Raw genomic sequence first — 25,806 nt, forward strand, 5'->3', positions numbered from 1 at the left:
AGAAACTCAGAGCAGATGGGTCAGTTTTACATTTTATTCAAAAGGTATCATCTTTGGCTACAGAGGGTTTTAAGTGACACCAGGGATAGAAATTCAGCCAAGTTATCTATACTTTACAAAGTCTGCAGAGGGATTATTGTGTTACCCACTCTGACCACACTTGGCTGATGAAATAAGATGGGATCACAGCATAAGAAAGTGCATAAGTTGTCACTATTTCTAAGATGCATGAAACCTGGGAACTATCTTTTTTTTTTAATAAACAAAATGATGTTTTAAATGCAAAATACAGTTGTGGCCATTTTTGAATGTTCTTTTATATGTGTACTGCATTGGGCACTTTTGCACCAGGCACAACTCAAACATTATAGCACTTGTTTTGTAATCTCTTTGTAATGTTAGAAATGTCTTTTTTTTTTTATAGTGCACTATTAACTAAATCCAGAAAATACCTTTAATTTTGCATGCAGAATTTGATTTAAAATATTTAACCCGGCCTAGTGAAACATGTTGTCTGCCCATGGCAGGGGTGTTGGAACTAGATGATCTTTAAGGTTGCTTCCAACTCAGGATATTCTATGATTCTATTTATCAATCTACACACTCATGAAACACGTACAAGATCAGTGCCAGCAAAGACCACAGTGTGTATAAGCCATCAGCCAGGGCCAGCTTTACGCTAGCAAACATTAGCTAACAGAGTATGTGGTTATTGCTTATTTCAATAACTGCAGTTCCACAGCACTGTAATCACGCATCATGAATCTTCTGGCTAATATTTGCAGGATCACAAATAAAGAACCCAAAATCTGCACATTTCCCACCCACAAAAACAGTTTTATACCACTTCATCAAAACCGAGCTGACATTTATGCTAGTAAGCAGCAAGTGAGCAGATTTAGCAAGGGCTTGCCCATCAAGTTATTATGGAATAAACTGTTTTGGATTTGTGGAGCTGTCTTTTTTCTGAAATAAAATGACATTTTTTAGTTAAATGATTTTTTATACTTTTATTTTATTAGATTAATCAAGGAGAAAGTACTCATTCTGAACCAAGAATCCACAGTCAACTGTTATTCTGTATGATGTATGATTCCATTGCTCCTCTCCTTTGCACTAGTTATTTTTTTGTTGTGGATATACCTTGAGAGTAGACTATATTAACACACCACACAAACAATGTATACCAGCAGAAAAAGTTCACAAAATTCTGAGGAAGATGAAACGTAGATTGTGACAATAAATATTACATGCGACAAAAAAACCCAAACACACATGTAGAGTCCATACTGAGATTCAGACATACCCTTAGGCATGACAAAAAAGGCATTAGGTATCTGCTCACAAGTCTTTTGCTCAAATATGCAGCTTTCGTCTGTAGAAACGTATATTTTCACAACATTCAAACAACACCTTTTATTGTACGTGAAATAATTTCTTCCAAAATATATTTCTTCCATACTCATCTGAATATAATCTCTATGACATAGATCTACAGAACAAACAGACCTATATGTTTATGTAGTATTAGTTTTCATTTCTACCTGTAGCACAAGAAGAATGCACACAACTGTAAAGGTTTACAGTTTCACTAGCACACAATGTGTTCACATCTTGCAGTACATAGCATTTGTCTTCAGTCCTCAGCTCCTAAAGCCAAGATGATTACAAGAGAATCTAAACCTCTGCCCAGGTCTGTAAGTTTAACAACTGCAAAGGAAAAGCTTGCAAAAATGTGGATCAATTGTTCCATAAAGACTCAGAAAGTGGAAGGCATACCAATTTTCTTTCAACCTGCAGGATTTTTCATGAAAATGGTTGAGAACAACCAGAATTCTGGAACAGGGGCTGGCAAATTCACTTAGCAGCAGCAAATTGGAGACTCCCTAGTAAGAGGAGACATAACTCACCCGATCTTGTTAGAATTCAATTTCTGTTTATCAGCCCTTTGTTTACAGGCTGATCTCTCAATAGAGAGAAAGAAGGAGAGGAAGTACGAGAAGGAATGTGCAATTCCATTCAACAAAATGTTACTTGGTATCAGAGATGTGCCATAGCAAAAGCTGAGGGGCACTTTGTCCTCTTCACAAAACACACACATGCAAGACTTTTTGCACTGGTTACTTCAGGTCAAGGATGCTGGTACTCAGCACTGCATTGCAGACCTTCTCAGAGTTGGACTTCTTACAGTTGGACTTCTGTGCCCTGCGTCAATGAACCCGAATCATGTCATGCATGAGAAAAATAAACATCTCTATGGCAAGCAGGAATGGTCTGAAGAAACAGCCTCACCCAAACCCAAGAGGCAAGTATGTCTCCTATGACTTACAAAGTTTAATGAAAAGGACTGATCCTGATATTCCGGATCCAGGGTTGTCTACAGCTGGTTTGGAAAGGCATGACAACAAAGGCATTGCAGAGGCATAATACCAAGTAAGTAAGGACTGGTACTGGGAGGTGTTAATGACTGAAAACTGCTAATAAACAAAGAAAGGGGCACTACAAGTCAGAAGACCACAGTGAAATTAAGTGAAGCAGGACCACATGCATGCTAGAAATGGTCTTTTAATTAATAAGTTATTAGTTTTCTTTCATGGGATCACTACCTTATCCACAGTGTTGGATGGTCCTGTGCTTGAGGTGCATTGTTTGCAGGATCCCTGATTCACTTGTTGCAGAAATTTCTACATTCCTAGTTTCTGAGGAGCGAGGTAGTGAGGGAAAGTGCAAGAAAAAAGATGATGCAGCTGTGGAGGAATTGCATTCTGTGCTGCCTTCTGGTAGTAATTCCTGCCTCAAGATGAACTAATACCTAAGACCAAGCTATCACAGGTAATGCTATTGTATTTTCTGTTTTTCATATGGTTGATCCAAAATGTAAACAACAAAATGCAGCTGCAACAAATCAGTGGAAACTTCAAAGTAAAGTATGAAGCGTGTATTTCATTTTTCAGAATAATAATTTTTTCATGCTCCAAAGAGCTCAAAATATCAGATATTTGCACTGCTTCACGAGATGAACCTTGAGAAGAGGACCAAACAAACTGGTTTTTTGAGTAACAACTGGAGCAGTTGGGTTCTCTTGCAAGAAGAAAAGATTTTATTCAACTGACACCTGAGTACTTCAGTGCCAGCATGATCTGAGCATGTGTAATGCAGTACAGGCGCAGCATATTATATACCAGCAAAAATCCAACTTCAAAACAAAAACCCAACCTCCTATTGCTAATAGCTACCATGTCAGCTGGTAGTTCACTTTGGAAAGCTATCAAGAGTAATGTGGGAAGACTTGTCTTGTAGAAAAGGGTTCTCATCTGAATTGCTAAACCCAATGCTTCCTTATTAGCTCAGATGCTTCTGCATTTTTAAAATGGAGGCAACATCAATTTCTTCCTGAAACACCTTTCAAGTGTTCACAACAGCTTTCCAAAGGAAATGAGAGAGCTAAGAGCTTCTACTCAACCTGCAACCATGACATATTCGATTTTAAACCTGTCTCTTGCCTACTGAATTAGGTAAGCAGTGACTGTTATAAAAAGTCAGAAATGCAGCTCCTATGACAAAATAATACAGCTTTAGTTTCCAGCAGTAGAAACAAACCTGGTGATTTAAAATAGTCAAAAAACAGGTTTTGAAAATTCACTCACAATTGAGTCTTGAAAAAGACATCCCCAGACAAAAATATTTGAGGGAAAATAACAGGGGCTGTAAAGCCTTATACCTTTACATAGATAGACACATAAATAGGTGCCTTGGCTTTTTAACACTATGAAATTCAGTACCATCATCTAACTTTAACACTATAGCCTGTCTTTGAAAAGTCACTACTTCTATAGACTATGTAAAGACCAAAAAGTCTAGCAGAGCTCACAGGCAGGACACAGTGAAATTTCCAACCCATCAGGAATACACAGGTGCCACGCATTTTGTGTAAGTTCTGCTTTGACAGAGCAAATACTTTGCGAAGCAACGTGAACAGAAGTGATGTAACACACCAATTTTGCAATACACCACCACATCCTAACAATTCTGTGAGTTTTCAGTCTCTTGTTTAAAAAAAGAAAATCAAAGCAAGACTGTCATGAAAAAATATAATAATATTTCAGCTCAAGCCTTGCTTTTTAAAAAGCAAATAGGACAATTTCAAAAGAATAGTTTTCATGAAATTTTAGCTTTGTATAATACTCATTTACACACACTGTACTATATAGCTCAGCACTTGTGCACTATTATTTGTAGCCTCATATATATTCAACAGGCATATAAGCCAGTTCTTACTCAAAAACTCAATCATTACCCAGCTCAATGAAATCACTGTTCATGAGATACTACTGTTGATTTTCCTTGGTCTTCAAAACAAACCGCCACAAATTACCTAGATCCTTGGTACGCAGGAATGCTTTAGCTGACAAATAAAATTGCTCTTTGTTTTGCACACACTCCTTCATTTCTCACTCCAGAAAATAATTGCAAGAGTAGACACAGAGAATAAATCCCCTCTTCAGACAACAGCTCAGGAGGTTCAGTAACGTGAGCATTTCTACAGTGCCCATAATCTATCTGAACAGTGACTTGGAGGGGAAGAAGGAAGTTCAGTTTTCATTCCTATTCATCTTTGACCTCTATGCTAAATAAACACATGGAGCAATGGTTATGAGCACCAGCTGTAACTCTTTTAGCAGCAAGGAACCCTGTCCAATAGGAATCAGACTCTGGCTGTCAAGACTTTTGAAAAAGGCTACAAGCAGCACCTAGAATGCAGTAAGTCTTTTTTATTTCCATCCTGAGCTGATTTCAAACCAGCAAGACACTGTCAGAATTTTCCACCTCTCTTACCTGTTCTATGAAGCAAAACCTCACAGCACATGTGATATTTGATAAATCCAGAGCTCCAGATGTTAGTATACATGGGACACAGAAAAAATCCCCAGGGGGTGGGTGAGGGAGGGGGAAAAAGGTAAACTACATACAATTGCACCTAAAGTACAAAAAAAACCCCTACCACCACCCGCTAATACAGAAAAACTGTACTGGAACTCAACTTAATTTCTTCACCTACAAAGCTAAATGTTTCACAACAGTGCTGGACATCTCAGAAAACCAAGGAATGCACAAACTGGAGAAGGAGTTTGTGGGTATAGCTGTGCTGCAGAGTAAGCATGATGCTGAGAATCTCAGGCCAATCCGCAGCGTCTGCACTTCCTGGCCCTGACAGCTGCATTAATTCTGCGGCCCTACAGTGTCCTAAGTTTGAGGCTTGAATACTCAGAGGATCTTCAAAAACTAATTACGAAAAGCATCAAGGAATGCAAAAAGCTACTTCCAAAACAGAAAATCCTCAGCTAGCGTGAATCACTATAGGTCAACTAGAGGCAGCTACACCAGCAGAGACTTTCATTTACAAGAATGCTATGCTGTAGGCTGAAAGGTTCCCTTAATTTGCAGCACAGCTTAAAATGATTAAACACTAAGTGATCTTGCACTAGCACAGGACCTGAAAGCTTTGGTTTAGAAATTAAATACTTAACAGTTATATACCACACTTGCTACAGAGCGTTACTTCACCTTCCACAGCTTGTACGCATATGGTGGGGGAAAAAATACATCTGGTGGACATAATTTTTAAAAAGCTAATTAATATCAATGGCAAACCATCTTAAAAGGAGTTTCAATAACCAGTGCTTTTAGCAACAACCAAACACAAAACCATATTTTCAGAGTGTCCATACTCACGAGCTTTAACTGCAGTATGCTTTCTAAGCTTTGGGCATAAATTTTTAAACTAATTCAGAGGCTGCAATAATAAATAAATATTTTCTGCTAGCTTAATATGAATTTTAAAAGGTTCATTTTTTTATAATTTTTAATTTAAAATGAGAAATATTCAAGAAAACATCTGCAAGGGCTTATCCCTCACACTATTGACAGAAGTCATAACTCTGCATTTGGCCTTAGATCAATAGTGATAGGGACTCAATTACTCAGTAACACACTGCTGTATTCCACCACATTTAATTACAACACAGTGCGCTATTAACACCTAAATACACTTATTTAAATGTCAAAGTCTTTAAAAAAAGAAATTGAACAAATATGGGCAATATGTTTAATCTTATAACATAGGAAGTGTTTTATCAGTTCCAATACTGCTAAACTAAATAAAGCCCTTGTTCATTTGCCCGTCCTCAAATCATAAAATTAATTATTTTCAAAACCTGAAAGATGTATAAACTTTCAATGAGTGATAAGTGTAAACAAGCAAAAAACTGGCTGGGTTTTCTGTCACGTAGTATGTATCATAGGCATTACGACTGAGAAAACATTTTAATATGTGAAAAAACACAGGAATTTCTGTACAATGGAGCTGTATTTTTTATATTCAGCAACAATGTACTTTTTAATCAAAAGGAAGCATAAACTGGCCTATCTTCATTGATTTCAGTGGAACTTAGCTGTTCCACAACAACTCCAGAATGGGCAGAGGTTTATACTATGCTTGAACATGCTTCACCAAAATAAAGAAAACTATAAAAGAAAACACTCCTATGCTTTTCTCTCCAAAAGTGAGAGGTACTGTTACATGTGAGAGACTTGTTTAACAGATGACTATTAAGAATATTCTGGTACACAGTAAAAAAAAAAAATAAAAATAACCAACATTTGTAAATCCAACAGTCTAGACAGACTATCATCTTGATGTCTAAAACATCAAAAATCATAGGATCTGCTTCTCACTCCGTATGTTCTTCCCTCCTCCAGTTTCAGCCTAATCCTTAATTTAACTCATTCAAACATCCCTGCCAGAGAAAGTCAAAACAATACCGTCAAATTTAAGAAAATGCAGAAGGTGTTAAGCATAGCAATACAGTGCTAGTCTATATGGCAGGGCATTAGGAGCAAAGCCGAATATCAACCACCTCACCCAATGTTCAAATACAAGCAATAACTTTCCTTCCTTAGTTATTTTATTCATCTGAAACAGTATATTTTCATTTTCTTAGAAAAGGTCTTAAAGTTTCATTTTACATGTACACCAGGGTTTGACATTTAAAAGACACACACAGAATCCATGTCTGCTGACTGTCACAACTGCCAGTGTCAAGTATAACAGCATTTAATTTTATGGTGAAAAGGCATCGCAGGTTTTTCCCTCATACACTCTCTTGGTTTATACACCTATGCTTACCAATATGCTTAAACTGGTCTTTCCTGAACAACTGAAACACGAAGCAGGCATTAACTTACCTTACGCCCATCACTTGCATGGCAGTTCACATTTAAAGGAGTCAGTAAAGCCATCAGTTTTTCTTCATTACCACTCCTGTAAATGGAGAAGAGAAGATTGTGGAAAAGGGGGGAAAAAAGGACAGAGCTCTTTGATATCCTGATCCTTTAGTAGGTATTTTGCAAAGTATAATATATTGAAATTTGTACTCTGCCAGGGAGAATGTCAGATGGCTAAAGAATCTTCCGAACATTTCAAAACCAAGGGTAAATACTGAAAAGAATGCTAAATTTGCAATTAAATGTATTACAAAAGATCATGCACAAACACCTCGATTTCTCTCCTTAGCCTCATTTTATATTTCCTTTATCTAATTTTACAGATCCTCTGAAAGCCATTTGCTGAAATAAATGTTCTGGATTTAACATATTTTCATAGCATATGGCCCATAACATTTGAAACAACTACATACCAATACCCAGAAATTTTTCAGAAGGGTTAACAGTCTATATAAAATGGTCTTGTGCAGTCAGAAGGAAAGATGAAAAGCACGTTTGTAATATATGACTGAACTTTACACCTTTTGTATAGGCTTCCATATGCTCTGTTCTGATAAAGCTTATTTTCAAAATACATCCTATGGCAGCAGTAAAAACCAAAAGAAAAGAAATATTCCAATATTTAAATTGCCCCTAAAAAGAACAGTCGCAAAACGATAAAGAGGATTTAAGCAGCTTAAAGCAAAAACTCAATATTAACCTTCTAACCACCATAGTGGGGGATTTCAATTACATAAACAGGCTTTTATATTTGTACCAGACTGTAAAGTCTGAAGAGATTTATGCTAATGAAGTGGCTTGCTTGCATCATTTCATGGAAAGGCAATGACAAAACATTACTATTTTAAAAATCCCTTTTCCTCGCCTGTTTCCACCCCCAAAATATGCTTTATATTCTAAGCAGCACTCACCTAGCAGCTTCCAGGAGTTCGTCCTTCTTGTATTCACCTAAATGATTGCAAAATATCATGCTGTTAGCATTTGGCAGAAGACAGATTAAGAAATGCAGTAGGAAGCAAATACAGAATTAAAACAGAGAAGAGGAGAAAAAAGCCCACACCCCGCTGGGTGATGGAGCTGTGACGTTAGCCAGCTTGTGGAGGCAGCATCACCAGTACCTTGGAGACGGGCAGCAAATTGACGCATCTTCTTGTCCAATCCTCAGATGGAAAGGCTTTCTTTGGACAACCAATGACTGCGAAATCTTGTGTCCAGAAACACAGTCCCGCTGATAACAGCATGTCAGCTGAAGACAATGTCCCCACCCCCTGCCCTATTCAGTATGTCACATTATACTTGGGAAGCATAATAAATTCCAAGACAAAGCAAGGCAGTGCGGCTTTTGAAAAGGTACAAATTACTGATCACCAAAAGCTCTCACCTGCCTATTTGAATGGTAATATTAGACTTTACCAAGTTCTTTGGAAGAGCAAGGATTACTAAAAGAAAAAAACAACCCAGCACAGATATTATATCATCAGCCACTTTCCACATTTGAAAATACAAAAATTACATTTGAAATAAAAGCACAGACAAAAGAGGATGAACTCTCCAACAGATTTTGTTTTGAGACCGAGATTAGAGATAACCAATAGTAATGTTAAAGCAACATTTACATTTGAAATTCTGAGTAAAAATAGACAACTCACAGGGGTTGTTGCATCACAGGCTTAAAACTGCATGTTAATATATTAAAAACAGCATGGGACAAAAAAACCTATGGAAGTAAAACAGTATTCTACAAAGCTGAATCATGAGGATATTGTGCAATAAAAATGGAAGGGAATTTCAATGCTGAAACTAGCTTTGTAGAAGCTTTATAAAGTCACAGAGCAAAGGGTATATCCTAGAGTCAAAAGGTACAGGGCTTGAAAAACATACTGCATTACCATCTGCCAGAGAATTAAAGCCTCTAACCACAACGCTATTAAAAAAACAGGAAGAAGAAGCTATCATGCAAGAAATAAAAACCTTTTTGCTGCCTCCTATGTGTAATTGTAATAAGTCTCCAGTGAAACTCATTACAGGTGAGGAAAGCTACTCGACCATGGAAAATGCCAGATAAGACTGCAGGTAAGCTGGAAGGTTCGTCTGAAAACAACATCCCTCAACAAAGAACACCTCTAGGCTGCAGAAGGAGGGTGAGTCCTCATCCATCGAAAAGAGCTTGGTACTCCCCTCATCACAGCTCCTCCAGTTAACAGCAGAGGGTGACATGAACCACAAAACCAGCCCTCTGCTTAAGCAGCCCCGTTTATTTCAGCATCCTGCCTTCACCCAAGGGTAAGGAGGAAGAGAGTGAGTACACATAGCCATGCACTTCCGCCCCATTCCCTTGGATGTAGCTAGGCAATTTTCAAAGGTAGTATCTGCATCTCATCATACTGGCGATTCCTCCTTTAACAAGTGTGTTTAACTGCTTTCTGAAACATGTTCAACTTTGGGACTTCACAACAACCTGAAGCAAGGAGTTCCACCGTGCAACTGCCTCTCACATGATGGGTCTCTTAACAGAGCAGTTCTATGTTGCTGTACCCCAGTGATGGAGTAGGTAAGTTCAAAGCAAAGGTGAAATGGCATTTCAAATACAGGCCATGAAGGTTAATTTAGCTTTTGAAAGAATTCGTATGTCTGTCGTAAGAAAAAATTTCATCAAAAAACAAGTAAAATGACAGAAATATGACTGCCTTTGACTTGCCACCACTCTCCAACTTCATCAGAAAGGGGTTCTGACCACCACAGGCAAAAGCCTTTTCTAAGCTATGATACATATTCCTCTTTTTTTATTTTAATGAAGATAAAATACTGTGCACAGTTGTGAGTGTTTCAAATCAATGGAAAAACTCTGGCTAGCACGTGAGGAGGAAAAAAAGACCCTTTATTACTACTGCATTACTTGTGCAACAATCTCAAACATCTGGATTTCCTGCAGTGGAGTTATTGGCCTGCATTATATCAACACTTTAGGGATCTAACCAGATTACAAGACCTGTTTGCACATTCTGGTTTGAATACTATTAGGTTAGACAAGTGTAATAACATTTTTCCTTCACGCTCAGTAAGTTGGAATTTTAAAACACAAAAGCCCTTTCTTCAACTACCTTGATTAGCAGAAGCATTACTGACCAACAGAAATGGAAGACTGTGGCTCTTGACTTAGAAACGTCCCACTGTGTGTCTAATTAAGTCAGTTACTTTTACTAAGCAGTACTTTTTTTTTTTGCAAATCAACACCTAAAATTATACAAGCACTTATAGCACACCATCAGCCAAGTGCACTCCACGGGCTCTGTGAGATAAAGAGGAGCCCCTTGACCACTTGAGCTGTCAGCTGGTAGGATACCACAAAGCCCAGAGAGGTCTGGCTGATGGTGTTTGGGAGAAGCGGGTGGCACTGCCCGCAGGTCCAATTGCTGCTGGCACAGGCTGAGCTCCCACCAGAGGGCTCTGCCAACACAGTCAACGCTGCTTGGCTACGAAGCTTATCAAAGGCCATCCTGCAGCAATTGGCCACAGCTACCTAATAAAATATTCATTTGCAAAGCATTTTAAACCATGTGTGCTTGGGCAGAGATGAATTTCAAGTTCTGAGCTGAAGTACAGGAATACAGACCATCAACCTCACATACTTCTGTTTAAAGAATGTCAAACTGACTTAAACTAAGCTCATAACACAATTTAAAGAGCTCCTTTGGGCAGGTTAGGATTTATAGTACGTAAAAGGGCATCTGCAGAATAAAGTGCAGGTAACAGCCTGAATTACTCTTCTGAGCCTCTTAGCAGTTGCTAGTTTTTAGAGAAAAACATCCTTCCAATTAGAGTGTCAACACAGAGGATTTTTGACAGTAATATTTTAGATAGCACAAAGCTCGTCTGCCAGAGGTGTGAAAGTTAATGTTAGACCTTGCCACAGAAGACCAAAACTGAAACACAAGGCTGCAAACAGTTTTCATCTAATTGCTATCCTGCCCCTGTACCATATATTAGCTCAATCTGTCCTTGCTCAACCTGTCCTTTCTGTATTTTATGGCAAGCCCAGTCAACACACAGCCACACCACCAGATGCATCCTGCTACATTAGGTAGGTGAGAATTTGTCTCCCTTCTCTGTACAAGAGAGACCAGAGTGACAGCCCAGAAAGGTTGCCTCTTATTGGCCTAGCAGCCCACAAGGACAGCACTGGACTAGCTCACCTTTGCATGCTGGGTAGCCCAGAGACAGTTGGCCTGGGAATTTTTGAAGGAAAAGACAGGGTGTAAAATGGAGAGCAGAGAACACTATACCAAAGCAGTGTCCCTGTTCCTATCTCGTCAGACAAAGCAGAACCTGCTCAGTGTCTGGTGTTCATGGCGTGCAGTCAAGTTCATTGCTTACAGCTTGCTCAGTATCCTTTAAACCATGAAGTTCTCTACTTGGTCCCAGCTCCAGATCACCAGTGCTGCTCCATTTACGCTGGAATTAGAAGATCACCACTGGTAACCACAGATAATCAGTGTTTCAAATCACAGCTGCCACCAGGCAATTAACTAGCCCTATCTCTGTTCCCTCCCAGGAGAAAACCAGTTATTTCCAAGACCTCTGATCAGCTGCTGCTACTGAGCCACTGCTGTACCTGGCCCTAGATGCATTTTGCAGTAGCTGATTAGCAGCAAATGCTTATTAACTATCAGACATCAGTGGCTGCTTGCACCTGGTGGTTGAGCAGATCAGTAGCTGGAAGCTCAATTGAGATCTCAGTGGAAGACAGGAGACCTTGCCTTGCACCGAGACAACCTGCTGGTCAGCAGCCACTTTGAAGCCATTTGCAGCAGATGAAAGGCACCGAAAAAGAGCGGAGTGCTGAGCTGGAGGCAAACGCAGACGTGCAGGAACACTGTATTTGGGAGAATGAGAGACAGGCGTGCACTAACAGTGACAGGCTGAAATCTTTACAGGCTCCTAATGTAATCCTTTAATTTGTGCTTTCCAGCTTAATGATAAAAGCCAGAAAAGCACCACCAGCCTGTTGCAGACAGTCTCCATGAGCCCTCCTCTACCATTATCCTGTTTTTCCTCATTCCCATCTTCAGGATGCCATCTTCTTATTTTTGTAAGTATTGATGCCACATAATTATGTGGTGTTACACTGGGTCACACTAAAGGGCAGCATCAATCAATTCCATTATTTGAGAGTTACAAGGAATAATCAGTCAACCCACTTCTAGCTTTAATTCACTAGCAAACTTTAATTCTAAGCTTATTCAATGAGTCTGTGAAATATTATCATCATATACAGATGTGTTAAAGACAGAAAAAGAAATCCCAAATTCTGGGAAAAAGATAACATAATGAATCAATCTGTACAGACAAATAACCCTGTTTCACTCTCTCCCAAAATCCTGAAATTTCTTTTGAATACTGCAAACTGAAAAACATATCTGAATGCATGGCATAAATGGACAGTGCTTTTTCCATGCATCTACACTCAAAACCAAGATGAATTCCTCTCCTGTCTCTCTGTAAACATCAGCTAATACAGAAATCAGCCAGAGCCAAAATGTCAACCTGGACAAAGCAGGTTTTGCTTTACCATACTATCGCATGTCAGTTTTCCCCAAAAATTAATGTCACACAAATTAAACAAAGCCATTATTATCCAACATAATGGCAGAAAATAATGGAAACCAAAAGGATTAACATATTCTCAATCAAACTGAAAAACTAAAGAGGCTTTTCCATATGAAGTTGCACATCATATGAAATCACAATTATAAATTTAAATCCCCAGACTACCGATAAACATTGTAAATTTTTACACTAGCCGATGGTACCCTGCTTCTGAGCTATGTGCCAAAAGGACATGAGCCTGATGAATGTGCAATCATGGCCAGAGGCTGAGGAGGGAAAATTAATGAATATCACAGAATCACAGAATGTTTGAGGAACTCTTGTTCTTTCTTGGCAGCTGCAGGTCCTGAGGTCTAGCAGCATTGGAAGTCAGGGGTGAAATCTTGCTCCATTAGAAAACATGGCAGCTCTACATTTGACCTCAACTGTGTGCAGACCACAGCTTGTTATTGGCTGCCTCCCCTGAAAACCTGAATTACCACTTTTGAAAATATACATCCCACATGAAGACTGACAAGATCTTTGTGAACAGTCCAGCGGATTCTTTTTTTCCCCAAATAAATATTCATAATTATCCAGCAACACAGAGGACATGCACTCTCCATCAGAGCAGTAGAGACAGCAGGTATCACAATCTCTCCCTTTTCCTCATTGAAAAGTGTTTCTGGTACCTTTACAACAATGTACTCTGCTAGCACAGGAATGCATGGGGCTGCTGGGAAAACAGCAACAGAGTCCTGATGCAGCTGCAGGGGTTGAGAACATGTTTCTCCATCAGATTTGTTACTTAATCCAGCTCAGCCTGTGGCCACCCAAATGGGGCCCTCAGAATGAAGAGCCTGAACAAGATGGTGCTGTGACAGGGAAATGGAAACTCTGCATTTGAGCTGCCATTGCTACAAAGAAAGAATCTATGGACCAGAATCCAAACAGAGTTTAGCAAAGAAAGAAACTCCGTAGAAATAAATTAAAATATACCTTTTCCCTGATACTCTAGGACTTCACAGACTTATGAGTGAGCAATGAGCACACTTCCACATATGCCATCCTTTTTAATCCACTCAGATCTTTGGAGTAATATTGAAATATTTAAACAAATATTCAAGTTATACTCAGAGCATGAGGCTTTCAGTGCTTATGACAGACTACTAGGGTTATTGGGGGGGGCGGGTAAGGTTTTGGTTTGGTTTTTTTCCTGTTGTTGTTCTTTTTTAACAAACTCAAATTTTATTTTCAATATGGCTGCTTTTGGAAGAGTCCAATCATACCATTAAAATACTAATCAATTCCTTCTTCCCCATATAACTTTTTATTATACATAAAGCAGCGGCTGGGACTAAAATATGGAGTTAAATCAAAGCAAGAAAGTATTTTTATTTTTACCATCTGAATAGCACAAGGTTGTGGGAATAACTGCCTAACAAAAAAAATTTGGGAAGTCATTTATAAGTACCACAAGAAGCACATGAGAAGAAAGAGAAAACCCCAGTAAATTCAGGGTTTATTAGTAATTATATTTCCTTACTTCCCACTTGTTTAGGGTTAATTTCTTTATGCCTCTTACAGTTCTGCACTCAGCTGTCTCTCACAAGTAAATGGGCTAATTTTATAAGCTGTCTAATAGGTTAAACCAGGAACACAGCAAGACCCTAATTTTAAGCTCTTGTCACAGATGAGAAAGACCAAAGCAACTCTAGTATATGCAAGTGACAGAAAAGCAACTCAGGAGATAATGCGTTCAAGAACAAGTTTGAGAAAAAGAGGAATGTTACTCAGGAAGTTTTGGTGCTTTGTCTTTGCCACTTCTGTAAGATGAGTCAGGCACTGTGGATTCACATTAGCCATTTGTAACTGAAATTTAAAAACGACAAATGACTCAGCTAATGGTGAAGTACATTTAGGGATATGTTTTAAAAGGGGGGTGGAAATTAAAGAAATAAGCAAACATCATTTGGTTTTGACTGCAACTCTACCAGACCACTGAGCTAGCAGCATCCTGCCTGGAACAACTTTCAGTTAAGTGGACAGAGCTTGAATGCAGACCATTCCTGATCTATTTGAGAGAAAAAAGCTGGATCTCTTCTAAGGCCTGTCAGAAAGCAGCATATGAGAAAATCTGCAGCTTTGTATAGTGCAGATTGGCAAAACCTCTGCTAGGGTCTTAAGTGATGGAAGAGATTTTTGTCTATTAAGTGATCAATTCAAAGCACATCTACTACATAAGCATATACAAGATATAGCATTTAAACACTGTCTTCATATCTAAGTATAAATTACACACATTGCACATTATGGGGTTTGGTCACTAAGAAGGATTAGGTAGAGTATCAAAATGGGCCTTCAGTGTTCATGCAGTTATAGCACCATTAATTTTACATTTGGCACATAACATAATTCTGTTTCTCAGAAGGGTTCTTTTCAGTGATGCTGACCTGTTTATTAAAATGATGCTACCAGATTTCCTTCAGCATATTGTAGCAGAAAGATGAAAAAGTCCCTTTGTTACACTATTTCAAGTTTCTTAACTCTTAAATCATAAGATACAAAGATGAAGTTACGTTAATCACAACAGCCGGAGGAATTTTCCTAAATGGACAGGGAAAGGACACAACACATGCACTTCAAGACAATCACAACAGTGATGATAATAATAATAGGAACAAACCCCAAACCAATAACAACCCAACAAAGCAACTAAAAAACCCTACAACCACCCATCATGTGCTAATCCATATAAATCATTTTATTCTCAATAATGCTACCATACCCTACAATATAATTTCTTCTGAAATAATAAATCTGACAAAACTGTTAGAATTCATTCTCTTTAATGTACGTGCACAAGTAGTTTTCTTTTTCATATTAGTGCATGCTGCTCATGTAAACACCACGCACACATCCATTTTTTATTCACAGTGTGAAAAACTACTTATTTTCAACACAACTGTACTATTTCAGAATGCTGTAGTTACCTTGAAGACACACCAGAACTCTCATCTGTAATGTCTTCAGACTGAAACTGGAAAAGTTAAAAAGACTGCAGAATATCAAGGAACTGTGAAGAAAATCCAAACCTTCAGCAATTCCAAACAAACTTGTGTGAGGGAAAAATTGATGAGGTTGAGGCTCATCTTTTCATTAAAGTTCAATATTCATGAGATCTCTTGCGAAATCACATATGGAAAAAGAAACCTGATTGTTTTTTTTCCCAGAGCCTTCCCCATTACCTTTCATGCCTACTGCAAAGGCAACATTCCCATGCCTCTCCACTTCATCCCTTGTATTAATTCCAGCTACCATCCACTGTAATTCCCTTTACTTCAGCCATACTCAATATTAATAACTGTTCCATTTTTCAGCTGCTACTTTTTTCTCAATTCTGTAATACATCTGCATATGCATTTTCTCTCCAGGATTTCTAGGAAAACTTTACAGAGAAAGACAAAGGACTAAGAAACTCTCTTTGTCCAAGATTTGACTAGAGGTGGACAGACAGCCAAGCTGCTTTCATATTAGTGCATCCTTTTCAAAAACCAGCTTCCTCCTCTTTCTTTCCCAATAATATTCACAAACGAGTAAATTATCTGATCCCCCAGAATACTCTCTAGAGAGAAACCACAGAAATACCTGTTTATAACTGACAAAAAGCATGGAAGAAAACTGGAAAGAAAAAATTAAAATATAACCTCAGGAAATCTATATTGTATAAAGGCAAGCTTCGAAGTTATGCTTCATCATCTAATCTTTCTCTAAAAAGAACTCCAGAGTGAATATGGGCAGACTAAATTTTGCAATTTCTCCAGTTTTCTCACTGCAGATAAAACATACTAGCAAGCTGGGGACACCGTGTCTGAAAATCTATAGCTGGATTTAAAACCAAAGCATTTATTTTAACCAAAAAATCTATATTCTCTTAGCTACAGCAAACACGACAGATTTTGTACTAACAAACTGCACAGATTTAAGGAAGTGGGTTTTTTGAATGTTTGCTAGACAATGAATATGAGACATAAAATATATATATGTGCCAAAATATTTTTTTACTGAACAGTACAATCCTTCCTCTGTACATCTGAAGCTGCCCCATGTATCTAAACTTACTCTGCAAGCATGAGAAAACACAGGCTGCCACCTCATAAAAAATGCACGTGTGTTGCCATGCTTGCCCTGCAGCACATACCCTGGAAGGAACTCAATTCCAGTTAAATCACTTCACTGCCTCCTAGACAAAAAGCACAAAACGCTTCCCTTGCCTGCTGAGTCCTGGAGTAGTGAGCAGAAGGGAGAACTCCTTTGTAACTGGAGGAAACAGAGCAAACCTGTCCAACACACAGCAGTGAAACTATCTAGCTGTATTTTGGAAGTTAGCAAAAACAATTATCACAACATTATCTTATTACTAAGAGCAGAGATATCATTAAAGGGGAAAAACAAACAAACAAACAAACAACATCAAAAAGAGTCAACATGCATTTATACAACACTTAAGCAAAGCACAGCAAGTAAATCCTTACTAAAAGAATAACAAAACAGAGGTAATAGATTTTGTTATAATGAACAAATTTGTCATGCCAAACAGGAAACTAATCTGTCAACAGTTCAGTTTAAACAGTTTGAAAAATATGCATTTCCCCAGAACAAAAAGAAGGTAGCAAATAACCCAACTGCTTTTCCACTTATATTAAGGCCATGTAACTCAAATAATTCTGTCTTGATGCTACAGGCAAATTTTCTATCCTTATGGGTTTTTATTTGCCAGTTGAGGGTCAAAGACATTTGGAAAATACGGGAAAGTCCGGTACAAATCTGGGGGAGAGAGAAAACAGCAGCATGACTGGAAATGGGATATGTGGATTGATATGAAAAACTCATTCTAGTACTCCAGAAGAGCAGCTGTTTGACTTTGAACATCCTTCCCCTCCCTTATCCTTCTCATCAGATCATATGATATAGAGAATATATACTTAGAAGCAATGGTTCCATTTGTTTTGTCTCATTTTTACAAGTTATCTTTTAACACCTTCTCTGAACACATCTGCATGAGCAGTGATCAGTCACAGTAACTCAAGCTTCACCTGATCTGAGCCATGGTGTGGGCTCTCCATATTCACTCAGGCAAAGAGCCACTCTGCGCCCTAATGTGACTAGGAGTGTGTTATAAGAGGGAAGAAAGCTGGAATTTATAGAAAATGTTAGGAAACTAAATCTGCAAACTGTTGTCCTCACTAAAAACTATCTACTAAAACACTAGCTGGGGAGGGAATTAATTTGTTATTTACATTTAAGTATTTTTTGGTACTCCTGTTGGAATAACATACCACAAGATAGAAATACAGCAATAACAGTATCTACTGTCATTATGAAGGAGGTCTATCTGAGAAGTGTTAAATTATTTACCAACAATAAAAGAATAATTAAATACTACATATAACTCAAGTTTTGTAAATACTTACAGTTTTTTGCGTCAACCTCATTGTTTTAAATGCTTTATTAGTTAAATTCCTGATAGAACAGACTATTTCAGTTGGAAGGGACCTACAAGGATCATCCAGCCCAACTGTATGACCACTTCAGGGTTGACTGAAAGCTAAAGCATGGTGTTAAGGGCATTGTCCAAATGCCTCTTAACCACTGATAGGCTTGGGGCATTAACCATCTCTCAAGGAAGCCTGTTCCCATGTTTGACCCTCCTCTGAGTGAAGAAATGCTTCCTAACATCCAGTCTGAACCATCCCTGGCACAGCTTTGAACCATTCCTATACGTCCTGTCGTAGAATCCTAGGGAGAAGAGCTCAGCACCTCCCTCTCCATTTCCCCTCCTCATGAAGCTGCAGAGAGCAATAAAGTCACCCATCAGCCTCCTTTAACCCAAATTCCTTAGCTGCTTCTCAGAGGTAACAGGTTTACACATATGATTTCTTAAAAAAAATAACTTGTTGGCCTAAATGCCAATATGGTTCACTACAAAGACTGGAAACAGAATAGCACCAAGGGAAAAAAGAAGTTTACTGAAGGAAAGAGATACTAAGTTGTCAATTAAAGAGCTTTGGTTCACCAGACTGCTGTCATTATAAGAAGAGCATTCCTTCTTCAATTTTTCATTTATGCACAGCAAGTTTCATGACATGCAACACAGGGCTGCCTGTTCAAGAGCTAACTTATGAAAGGTGACTGTATGGAAAGCAGTTACCACTTACATCCAGCTGGACACTGTTGATACACCACACACACGTTATTGGTATTGCACTGGAAAACTAAGTACAAGGACTTGCTGTCACAGGTATATCCAAAAATAAAGCACTTTCCAAAACAGATGCTCCCTCTGTTGCAGGTCAGAAAGGAAATACATAAACTGCATGTACCCTCAGCACAACACCTCTGCAGGTTTCTGCGTAAACCTGCAATAAAAGCTAGTTTTTGTTCTGCATGAAGTAGGAAAAAATACTTTTTTCCATTTTCACCTACTTCCAGAAATCTCACTGGATTTAAAGACTCTGCTTACCTCAAATAATTCAAAATATAATTGGACAGAAAGTATTCCTGCATTCCTCATGCATCACAACAATTAATGACCTTAAATATACTCAAGAAAATGTGTTTAGGTGATGTTCTATTTAGGTAATGGAACTAGCAGCAGTTCCTAATCCAGACTATTTTTCTAATGCTTTTATTTCAAAGTTATTCTAAGATAACGTTCATTGTTAACTTTCAAAAAAGTGATATTTTTAATCTCCATTTGACCTAAAATGAAAGAAGACCATGCAATAGTTAATGCAGGCTCTCTCTACTGTGCCCTAGGAGTGTTAGTTTGGCATGAGTTAACCCAGTATTACCACTCCTTCCAGAGAGCACATACCATCAAGGAGAAATCATACTGTACCTTCCCCTCTACCAGTTTAGGATTCCCACTTATCTGTTTCTATAAAAGTTCACTTATTAATGCAGGAAATGCTGAGATTATTACTGAAAGAGCTTGCTCCCTGATGCTGACTCTCCTTTTGCCATCCTTCAAGCATACCTCAGCAGAGCAGAGCAAAGACAGGCTATAAGAGAATTGGGTCTGTCTTCAGAGAGCAGTACAATGAAAACTGCAGGGAGGAAGAACAAACGCCCAGAGAAAGGACAGCTCTCACTGGATCACACTGTGCCATTAAAACAGTTATAGCGGTAACGACCTTTACTGCAATCAAAATGGGTTTGGATTTAGATGAAGGACACAAGACTGAAAAGGAACAGGCAAGGAAATATTTAAAGGGAGGGAGTATTAAAAGTTTCTGGCTTCCCTTTTTCCGTTCAACAGTCACACCAGCAGTCCTGACCCTTGGCAGTGGGCTCTTATAAGAGTCATCGAACAGGGCAAGATGTCAGTCTGCCTCTGGTTTTTGTCAGGACAGTTTTTATATTTATCATTTTGGTCCAAATGGAATGTTATGCTTAGATATGGAAGTCCACCCTCTTCTTGAGCATACAGATGGTGTTTCTCAAGAAAACTTCCCTCAGTGGTGTCCTCCGACAACTTGAATCTTATGTGGAAGTTCGGTACTTTCAGTTTTTAGGGAGGGATTCCTGGTCAGCAGCTAAGAAGGGTCTCAGCAAACAGTCACACTCCTCTTTTCCCTCCCCTTTTTCTCACCTTTTCCAAGGTGCTCTTAGCCTTAGCAAAGACAGAAAATCCTATATGGGAAAATACAGCCACATATGGTAAGAAGCCACAATGCACACAAGTCATAAATTATTTTCCCTCTGATCTGCTTGCTCTCCAGGAGAAAAACACTCATCTACCATCTTGCAGTAGGGCAGGCAGACAAAAGGAGGAGGATTCTTGAGATGGAGCTACATTTTCCCTGCCAGTGAGCAGGAAGAGATTTTCTTGCATAGCTCAACACGATTTCAAAAGAGAAAGAGATCCATGAAAGGAAGATTTACTGGGTAATTAGACCAACAATTTCTAGAACACTGATGAGAGTTCTCATCTAGCTCCCTGAGGATACTGCATCATTTGAAAAGACATCACTTAAAACACTTACCTTTTAGATTTGTGGGGAAGATCAGCAATTCTCCATTTTTAGAAAAGTATCAAACAGTATATAAATATGTTGCTGGTTTGGGTTTAATATCTTATTTCGGTCTTTCAATCCCTCTGATTTTATAATCAAGTATTCTTTTTTTTTTTGTCCATATAAAAAAAAATTGTCTTTTTCTACTGGAAAAGTTGCTCACAAAAGATTTTTTTGGCTATGACTGCTAAAAAGCAAATAGAATCTGCATCCCTCCTTTCAAAGGAAAAGTTATTTTTCTGTGTTCTTTCAGGTAAAATAAATCCTTCACTTCCAGGGCAATGGATGACAAGAAACTAACCAACAGAGTCATACACGAAATAATATATTCCTGAGAAAATAATGTCTCTTTACACAGGTCTGCTTTGCCTACATTTTTAACAAGAAACTTGCTTAACAAGAACAACTCTACAACTACAAAATGAACACCCAGATTTTTGGATGGTTCAGCTAACTGGCAGCAGTCTCTCAGCATCAGATTATCTGTTCAATTTCAGCACAAAATTGCCTTAAACATGTGAGATTTACTCTGCAGGCAAAGGATTGCTGAAACGTAAACTCCCTGCACTCATTCCTGCAATAGCCGGGCCACAGAAGGAAGTCTTCCCCGAAGGAGGTTAATTCAGACTGACTACACACTGAAACGAGCTCTTGACTGTGCTGTTTAACAGCGGATGTAAGCCAAGATGCCAGTGCAGCCTAAACCCTGCCTCACTCCTAGGCAGATGACTAGAGAGCCTACCATTCCAGTGGAGCTGACAGCAGGAGTTCAGGCAGGAACAGAACACACACCTACTTGCTTATGACTTTGGGAAAGTCAGTGACTGCAAAAGCAAATATTTAGCTACAGAAGTCCTGGTGCTTAATCCCCTAAGCAGAGTCTACTAGAGTAATAATTATTACTATAATGAAGTAGCAAGAGTAATATGATCATCAAAAATTACTAGTAAAAATATTAGTAAAGGCTGGAATTCATTAATTAAAAAAATAAGATTCAAATATAGTCAGTTCTCAGCTGGGAAGGGTCTCAAGGCTCTGCCTTCCTTTTCCACTGCTATCAGGAACAGAGCTCCTAAAGCAAGGTGCTATTTTATTGAGTCCAGCTCCCTGCACAGATCTATTCAAAAGCGTTTCAGAAATGAATAGCCCAATTTCCCCTGGATTTGGTGACATTCCATGCTTGGGTTTTGGCCCTTATGCCCTCTCCCATGTTACCTTCCTGAAAGTAAAAGTAGACTGTGTCTAGAAAATTGGGGGATTCTGCACAGAATCAGTCATTTGTCATGAGAAGCAGCCACTTTAGGGCTGACAGTGGGGATCCGAAAGGTATTCAAAGGTACTGATATGTATCACAGGATTTTTAATGCTGTATTCACAACAAGAAGACATGTCCCATGAAAGGTTTATTCCCCAGAACAGGTGGAGGCCTTGCCAGTCACTTCTGTCATCTGGCTTGGTTTATGTCAGACACATAAGCATAGCAAGAGGTAATGATTTTGTTGAAGATGGCAATCAGCTGAAAGTTGCCATGAGTCCACTACTTGTGTAAGGACAGAGCTGCCCAAATTGAACAAATAAACTGAATTCTGAATTTATGCCAAAATGTTCTTGCCATTTTACATAATAAAGATCAAACAGACAAGAACAATACTGTATTCTTAAAAGGCAAGGAGAACCAAATTTGCAGAGCACCGGAGATGGATCACGATGTTCTATGGTCAATAAATAATCAAATTAAGTTATGAGCTGAAAACGCTACTGAAACAGCAGAAAATACAGAAGGTTTCATTTCAAAACACAAAGGAATGCTTTCAAAAGAGTAAAGTGCTTACTTTTTGGGTGACCAAAGGAAAATAAAGGACTATAGAAGGGAAACATGCCATTCAAAATCTGTATCTTACAGAACAGGCAACTATTTAAAAATATGTTCTGATGACAACATTTCAAAATATATGCTTGAAAATACTATAGTGTCAGTCCTCTTATCTCAATGCAGTGTGCAGTGCATTACTGCACTGTATAAAGCCTCTATTCAAAGAATAGATACCTAACAAAAAAGAACAGTATCAATGAATAACAGTCTCCTGGAGATATCTTTGAGAACTTTTTTTGGTTTGTAAATTATTTGAAATGGTTCTTACGTATTGAGACATTTATATAAGCCAGTCCTCTTCCCTGCGTCCTCCAAAAAACCTCAAATCACTGCTTGTACTCATTGCAGAGTAAAATTCCAGGCTTGTCTTTCCTCTATACCTGAAAAATTATGCTGCTCTCCCTGGAATATAACACTTTGCTCTTCTGCCAACATGGAAGCCATCAACCACCAGTCAGTTTTTCAGCTTCCCTCGGCTCATTCACTGACTCTAGACTGGTACCTCGCCATCTTAAGTTTGCTCTTCAGAGATGCTTAATCTGAGAAGCTCTACACACATTTCACTGCTGCAGTCAACTAGCTGCAATTTATGGATAGAAAAGACGTACTCCTTTGTGAAGAAATAATGTGTTTTTAATGTTTTACTCATTCTTGCCTTGAACGCTAGCTGAAGACGGAACATTCTTCTCCACTTGGCAGCACCAGTTTTCTTCACACCAGCCTTGCTCAGTTTTTAATCAGGATGGCAATACAGAAATGTGGAGATAAAAGAAAAATAGTAGTATGTAGAAATGGAAACTGTACAACATCGCAAAAGGAAAACAGAGCTGAACTGTGCACCATCCAAGAGCACTGAAGTAAACAGTACATCATTTTTATTGAAGACATGGTAGGAAATCGCCATAAATTTACCACGACGGGTGACATTGCTAGTTCAGTGCCTCCTTTTAAGGGGAGATCGATTCAAGCAACTTCAGATCCACTTCCTTGACCTCAACAGCAAGTACAGGTCAAAAACAATTCTCAAGGAAAGATGACAGATACAATATGTGACAGCTGCAGAAAGGTAAATTACCCCAAACAAATCTTCAATGCAATTACTGATGGCTAAAAGGAAAACACAGACTACCTTATCCATGCAGATACATGGAGAATTATTAGTTCAGATAAGGATTAGTACAGGTATTGTAGGAACAATAAAGAACCTGAATGGAAGACAAATCACATTATCCTTGAAAAGCAAACCACTGAGCTCAGAGTATGGGGGCAGACTACTCTGTGGTTTGAATTATTTATTCCTAGTAACTTCAATTTAGTGCAAATACCTTCATTCATGCACTTGTCTGGCAGGGTTGACCACGACATTAGCCACAGCAATGTCAAGGCTGCCATTAGACTGAATTACAACAGCAAGGTAAAAAAAAAAAAATCATGAATCCAATCAAATCCATAAAGTTGTGATGTGACAAAGGAGAGACAAGTAATCCAGAACCACTAACATCCACATCGTCTGCCCCCATAGGAAGAACTGAACCAGGGCAGACAAGGTTATGGAATTCTGCTTCAGGGATATATAAGTATAATGTTAATTTTTCTTCAAATGTGCAGCAGGCCAGGAAGCCTTTCATGTATCATAATTCTTTACCAGACCCCACATCTTTTGCATATTTATACTGAAGAGCCATCTCCTTTTTCCTTTCTGGAAAAAAAGATTTTTTACTCTCGTCTGGCAGTGTAAAAGAATCCTCAAGGTCACATTTGATGATCCCTTAGGCCACCAAAGTAGTAACAAAATGATTTTAAATGGATGAAAAATCAATTCCCTCTGCATTTACTTACACCCCTTAATTTCAGTCTTTCAAGCTTAATTTAGCTCTTTTCCTTTTCATCTGAACTTTTCAAATTTTACTTATATTTTTTCACTCCTGAGAAGCTTAGGTGATAAAATGCCTATTCCAAGTCCCAAAAATAGTATGGTTAGATCACTCTAAAGTATGCTTAACTTTAAGCATGCATGTGAGCAGCCCCACTGACCTTGATATTCTCATGTCTAATGCATTTTGTTGAACTGCGGCTACAAAGAAGGGCTATCACATTTCTTAACCACAAAAAAAGTGCCTTGTTCTTCAGCTCAATCCTGCACTGTGCTGCCATGCTCCACTGCAAACACATACTTATTTCAATAAATGTCATATCATCATTGCTCTCAAGGAAGACAATACTACCTGCCTATAATATCTCTAGACCCTTTCTTGCATTACTCATTAGCCTTTTTCAGAATGCGAGAATCAACTCTACTTCATTAATCTGTTCTTCAACTCCTGTCATTTTGCCTTTTCAGCAAGGTAGACTGGGTAGCACAATTCCCAAGTAAGGGACACCTCTGCAGCCACATAATCAATTGCTCTACTTGGTACCATTATCACAGTCAACCTTCCTTCCTCAAATGGTTTACACATGCACTGTATAATAGTGAGGGACCACAGTAATAACAATAATAGAGTTATCAGTCTATCTAAAGCACTCGGCATTCTGTAGGAATAATAAGCAATTGTGAGTACAGAATTGTGAAAATCTGGACTCTTTGTGCACTTGCATTGAGTACAAAATCCTCTTCACTTCAGACCAGCTAGGACAAGCACTTCTTTCAACTTCCACCTGATACAGACTTGATTCTTTCAGGCAATTTCACTTCAAATCTTTATAACCTCTCCTTGTTTGCCAAGCAGAGGTACACTTCAACCCTTTGGAGACGACCAGAGGTGGAGGAAAATAGGGGGAAAAAATAAGGATTTGTTTCAGACATGACTTTCTCAAAGTATATAGGTACTTAGAAACATGGAAGGAAGCTGTTCTAGAGAATATGACAGGCAGAGAAAAGAAACAAAATAGGACAGAGGCAGAGCTGGTACAGGACAAGAGACAGAAGAGTTACAGATGGGGATTATTCTAATATGAAGAAAAACATCAAGAATCCTTCAGGGG

At 38.5% G+C, this 25,806-nt stretch overlaps 1 protein-coding gene across 1 annotated transcript in view; it reads right to left on the bottom strand.

Annotated features, from left to right (window-relative positions):
- TNKS (tankyrase) overlaps nt 1–25,806 on the bottom strand; it is a 133,450-nt gene that overhangs the window by 51,551 nt on the left and 56,093 nt on the right. Inside the window, exons 4-5 of the mRNA XM_027721622.2 lie at nt 8,196–8,232; nt 7,246–7,321 (exon numbers count right to left, since the gene is read on the bottom strand). Coding sequence (XP_027577423.2) covers nt 7,246–7,321; nt 8,196–8,232 — 113 coding nt within the window. The remainder of the gene's footprint in view (nt 1–7,245; nt 7,322–8,195; nt 8,233–25,806) is intronic.

Source organism: Pipra filicauda, unplaced genomic scaffold (genome assembly GCF_003945595.2).
Source record: "Pipra filicauda isolate LSUMZ 115617 unplaced genomic scaffold, ASM394559v2 scaffold17_size4572894_pilon, whole genome shotgun sequence".
Lineage (NCBI taxonomy): Eukaryota > Metazoa > Chordata > Aves > Passeriformes > Pipridae > Pipra > Pipra filicauda.